Source organism: Carassius gibelio, chromosome A25 (genome assembly GCF_023724105.1).
Source record: "Carassius gibelio isolate Cgi1373 ecotype wild population from Czech Republic chromosome A25, carGib1.2-hapl.c, whole genome shotgun sequence".
NCBI classification, from domain to species: Eukaryota; Metazoa; Chordata; class Actinopteri; order Cypriniformes; family Cyprinidae; genus Carassius; species Carassius gibelio.
In genome coordinates, this window is record NC_068395.1 from 10521084 (window position 1) to 10526981 (window position 5898).

The window sequence follows — 5898 nt, forward strand, 5'->3', positions numbered from 1 at the left end:
TTGAATCGAATGACATCATCAGGCAGCGACCCTTTCCGTACAGCGCATGCGTAAATCGACGAGTCCTCGGTCACTGTGAGCACTGTAGGTGAAGCGGTCTCGGAAGAGGCGTACAGTCAAAATGCAGACCTGGAACCATCTATACCGCGCACTTGTCACGGTAAAGACTGTTTATTTGTCCCAGTACAGTATAATTATATGGGATATCCATACTCTGTTAGAATGAAAAGAGAGCATTGTATACAGTCTATGACATAAATGCAATGTTATTACAGCGTAGGCCCCACATACTCGCGTGTCATCGTGAACAGTTGTCATGCCATTAACACGAACGAAGCAGTTTAACGAAGAGTTTAAGTACTTATACACACAAATTACTTTTGTGTGTAATTTATTAATAGTGCTAATGCATATTTACTGAACTGTGAATTTGATCACTTGTTAAACTTGTAGATGCGCCTCGTTAACCGAATCTGTAACATTGAGCTTTTTGATAACTTGGCCACCTACTGATCCAGGCACACAAGTATTTCCCTTTTAGACATCATAAAGCGTGTTCAGATACAATACTTATTCGGCCGCCTACTTAAAATATACCAGTGATGCACAAAAAGTGCAGTCTAGGTGGACAGAACACTAGTTTTTGAGAGAGAGACATTTAGGGAATATTAAGTTTAGAAAAAATGAGTGACAACCTATTTTAAAATAATGTTTCTGGTCATGCATGTGCTATCTTTCTAAATCTGTAATAGACAGTGCAAAAACAATCTGCAAACTGGAAACACTGGATGCAAATCAAAACTAAAGTGAAAAAACACACACACACATATATATATATATAGCGTTAGAGTATGGAGAAGCAATATCTGAATAATAAAATGCAATGTCGCTGTTTCTATTTCTATCGTACAAAACAGCGAGGTCAGCACCTCCCCAACAAGCTGCATGGAGCCACAGTCTTGTCTGTGAGAACATATGCTGATATATCACCAAGTAAGAGAACTTTAGTCACATGAGTGCGGCTATATTCATAAACATTCAGTGATGATCTTTATTTAAATGCACTAATATGTAAATCCATATTCAAATAATAATCTGTCTTGTCAAAGTTGATGCTGATGTCACAGTTGTGGGCTCTGGGCCGGGGGGATACGTCGCCGCCATCAAAGCAGCTCAGCTTGGCTTTAAGGTATCATTTAGACACACGGATCACAGATGCCATCAGCGTTTCTTTGACTGCATTGCTAACATGCAACTTTCTTTCACAGACAGTATGTGTGGAAAAGAACGCGACCCTCGGGGGGACGTGCTTGAACGTGGGCTGCATCCCGTCAAAGGTTTGTGCATTTAAAAAGGCCTTTCCAAAATGCTTTTAACTTATGCTTAACTTTAGTTTTTTTGCTTTGCTTATTTAAGGCTCTGCTGAACAACTCGTACCTGTATCACTTGGCACACGGGAAAGATTTAGAAAGCAGAGGCATTGAAAGTAAGTTCAAGTGTAAACGTGTGAAATCATCATTTATTATGTCCTGTACTTCAAGGATATGCAGAAGCATGCAGAAGAAGATTCAAATGAGGCTATTTTAACTGTAATAAATGATAGTGGATTTGGGGTATCATGTCTTATTAAGTCTGCATCATATCTTGAATGGTGTCTTTTTAAGTCTGCTAGTAAATCTATATTATAATGATTTATTTTGCATTAGTTCAAGGCATCTCGTTGAATCTGGAGAAGATGATGGCACAGAAGAGTGGGGCTGTCAAAGCTCTGACAGGAGGAATCGCACACTTATTTAAACAGAACAAAGTGAGATTCACTATTCATTTTCCCATTTGTTTTATCTGTTTATAAAGTGTTAAATGTTCAATACACTCTTTCTCCGAGCCATACAAAATGATGTTGCAATCCCTAGGTAACTCACGTCAACGGTTTTGGACTGATAACTGGCAAGAATCAAGTAACTGCAAAGACTGCGGATGGAGAACAAGTCATAAACACCAAGAACATCCTCATCGCTACTGGATCAGAGGTCACCCCCTTCCCAGGCATTGAGGTACATCAGCGATAGACAAGAACAGAAGCCTACACAAACAGCTGCCTCCTTTAAAGTACACTCAGCCATGGATGAGCACAGATCGATGTAATCGACACATGATCACTTAGTCAACTAATTCTGTCATAACATTCACCTTGTTTCTGCACGGTTGTGCGCAGACCATCCACATGGTCACAAAAATTGCTTATTTCTGGCTCAGTTTGCACGGCCGTCCAGGTGTTTTTGTTGTTGTTTTTTAATGAAAACTGTCACACTGACAGTGTGTGGATCATTATGGAATGCGGACGTTTGAAGTGTACTTTGAGTTTACGTGAGCATCCTAATCGATAAGGAACCCTCCCACAGAAACATCAAATCACATCTGATATCAGTAGAGTTAGTCAGTTAACAGCTTGCTAAATGCACAAAACTGTAATAAGGATAAAATACATAACATACAGAAATATCTGGTAAAATGGCAAATTCCTAATTGGTATAATAATTCATATTGATTTCTGTCTCTATATATATATATATATATATATATATATATATATATATATATATATATATATATATATACAGTAAAAAAACGATTTATATATATATATATATATATATATCGTTTTTTTTACTGTGTCAGAGTTGCATGATTTCGGGGACAAAGATGTAATTGCTAAATAAACTATTGCTACAAATGGTGCAATTTTAATATTTCACTCCGTACAAGACAATGGGTATTTAAGAATTATAATTATTTTATAGTACAGCTGTATAATTACAGTCGTAATATTAATTTTATTTCTTAATTTTCAGACGTTAAACCATCAAGCTTGTATTTTTTATTTTTGAACACCAGAGGGAGCCCTTAAAGCTTCTCTTTAGTTGAGAACTGACCGTTTATTGGCGTTTCTTCTCATTAATTAAACTACATTCTTTTGTGATTTGATAATTGCAAATTCAGTTTTTTATTTTATTTTACATTTTTTGATTAGTAACACAAAAGATTATTCACCTTTCACAGTTTTCCTGCTTGGTTTGCCATCTTGTATAATTATGGTCCCCTTTTGCTAGATCGATGAAGACACTATTGTCTCGTCCACCGGCGCTTTGTCCCTCCAGAAGGTTCCTGAGGAGCTGATCGTGATCGGAGCTGGAGTCATCGGCGTCGAGTTGGTGAGTGACTGGATGATTCGAGGTGTTTCAGTCTCTCTTCATCATAGCACTAATCTAAAGGGTTGATTTTTGTAATGAAACTGCATTTTTGTAACTTTAAAGGCTGAATCCATGTTGTTTGTTCCCAGGGGTCCGTGTGGCAGAGGCTGGGTGCCAAAGTCACAGCGGTGGAGTTCCTCGGCCACGTCGGTGGAATGGGCATCGACATGGAGATCTCCAAGAACTTCCAGCGAATTCTCCAGAAGCAGGGGTTGAAGTTCAAACTGAGCACTAAGGTCATGGGTGCCACCAGGAGACCTGACGGCAAGATCGATGTGGCGTGAGTGTGCCGTTTCTCCAGCTGCTGTTTGGGAGCTAATTCATTTAGTGCTTTTGACTGTTTTGTTGTTTCCGCTGGCTAGTGTGGAAGCTGCAGCCGGCGGCAAGAGCGAGACGCTCACCTGTGACGTTCTGCTGGTGTGCATCGGCCGTCGTCCCTTCACCAGTAACCTCGGGCTTGAGACTGTCGGTATCGAAATGGATAACCGCGGGAGAATCCCTGTCAACGGCCGCTTCCAGACCAAAGTGCCCAAGTATGGAGATTTTCTTTTTTTTTTGCGTTGCAACAGACAAGTCCTAATACGCTTTGCAAATCTCTTCTAGTATCCATGCCATCGGAGATGTTGTAGCTGGACCCATGTTGGCCCATAAAGCAGAAGATGAAGGTATCATTTGTGTCGAGGGAATGGCTGGAGGAGCCGTCCATATCGACTACAACTGTGTGCCCTCCGTTATATACACACACCCTGAGGTCGCCTGGGTCGGCAAGACCGAGGAACAGCTCAAAGAGGAAGTGAGCAGACTCCTTTTTATTTTAGCACACCTTTCTATTTAAATTGCATGTCATATCAAACATTTTCTTCTTGTATGTATCACGATATTTTTCCAGGGCGTGCCGTATAAGATAGGCAAATTCCCCTTCGCAGCCAACAGCAGAGCTAAGACGAATGCTGATACAGACGGACTGGTAAAGATCCTCAGCCACAAGGACACAGACAGGATGCTGGGAGCGCACATTCTGGGATCGGTAATGATCCGTCTGCTTTTGCTTTTCTGCTATAGGAGGACATTTTTATCTGTATAATTCATACTCAATTTTCATTTGACAGGGGGCAGGAGAGATGATTAACGAGGCTGCATTAGCTATGGAGTATGGAGCATCATGTGAGGATGTTGCAAGAGTGTGTCACGCTCACCCTGTAAGTGACTTATTAAAGTTATTTATACTTTTTTTCTAATGTTTTTTAATTGTAAAATATTTAATAAGAACATAATAAATAAAATATCAGGATTAATAATAATTAAAAAAAATTATATTTTTATTCAAATTTGTTAGACATTTTACCCTTTTTGTTGAACATTTCTTGCAAAAATGTTAATATGTATTATTATTACAAATGTGTATTTAGAGAATTTTAATGCAAAGCAGTGCAGAAAAATGTATATTATTTGTATACATTTTTATTTTTTTATGTTAGCCAACCTACTTTTTTTTTTTTGGTCCATTCAGTGTCTCTGAATGTTGTCCTCTCTCTCTCTCTCTCTCTCTCTCTCTCTCTCTCTCTCTCACTACTTTATTTTCTCTGCTGTTAAATTACTATTACTACTAATATACATTCTGAATAATGAGCTCACTAATTTAGGGATTTTCTTTAAGTTTAATTTTAAAACATGTATTATTTTTATTAATAAAAATGTTTATGTAATCTCAACATATATATATATATATATATATATATATGTAATTATATATATATGTAATTATATATGTATATATATATATAAAAATAATTATATATGTATATATATGTGTGTGTGTGTGTATATGTGTATATATATATATATATATATATATATATATATATATATAAAAATAATTATATATATATATATATATATATATATATATATATATATATATATATATATATATATATATAATTTTTTTGTAAACATCAGTGTTTATCAAACTTTTCCTCTTTCCCCAGACTGTATCAGAGGCCTTCAGAGAAGCTAACCTTGCTGCTTCGTTTGGAAAAGCTATCAACTTTTAGATTTTCTTCACAAACACTTGTATATAATTAAAGTATCTGCTGCAGTTTTTTTTTTTTTTTTTTTTTTCAAACAGATCTGGAGTTCTTCAGTCTCTGAGCTTTCAGATGTATGCTTGCATACATCTAGAACAACCCTGTAAAACACTTAGTCTGTTATTTAAAGGTCCTAATTAAAGAGTTTGGGTCTTATGTTGAACTTCGCCTGACTAAGAATATGATTTGGATTTTATAAATCAGTGTTGATTACTGTTGGGTTATATGTAACACATTTCATACTGTTGGTCATAAATAGTCTCCTGAACATCAAAGTAATAATTTTGACGGTGGGGAAAATTGACTTTGGCTGTACTGAAACACCCAGGAGATGAATAAAGAAGAACATCATTATGTAGTTATAATTCTTGCATTCATTAAGAGAGTGTAAGATGTGTGAAGTTTTGAAAAGATTATTTAATGCAGTTTGTGGTGGGTAGTTTCAGGTTCAATATATCTATCAAAATCTTTTGTGGCATGTTGTCAGTTTAGCACTGAAAATAAGTTCGACTCGTCCATCAGTTTTATGAAGGTAAAACAAAAATTTACTCAGAGTGAGA

General features: G+C 36.6%; 1 protein-coding gene across 1 annotated transcript; it reads left to right on the forward strand.

Moving 5' to 3' along the window:
• On the forward strand, nucleotides 1-5692 carry LOC127947448 (dihydrolipoyl dehydrogenase, mitochondrial). The gene is made up of 14 exons (XM_052544569.1): nucleotides 1-160; nucleotides 918-993; nucleotides 1110-1189; nucleotides 1269-1337; nucleotides 1417-1486; nucleotides 1707-1807; nucleotides 1914-2054; nucleotides 3111-3212; nucleotides 3341-3531; nucleotides 3614-3784; nucleotides 3855-4044; nucleotides 4141-4278; nucleotides 4361-4450; nucleotides 5240-5692. The coding sequence occupies exons 1-14, from the start codon at nucleotides 122-124 to the stop codon at nucleotides 5303-5305; spliced, it is 1524 nt and encodes a 507-aa protein (XP_052400529.1). The 5' UTR covers nucleotides 1-121; the 3' UTR covers nucleotides 5306-5692.
• Nucleotides 5693-5898: the final 206 nt, after the last annotated feature.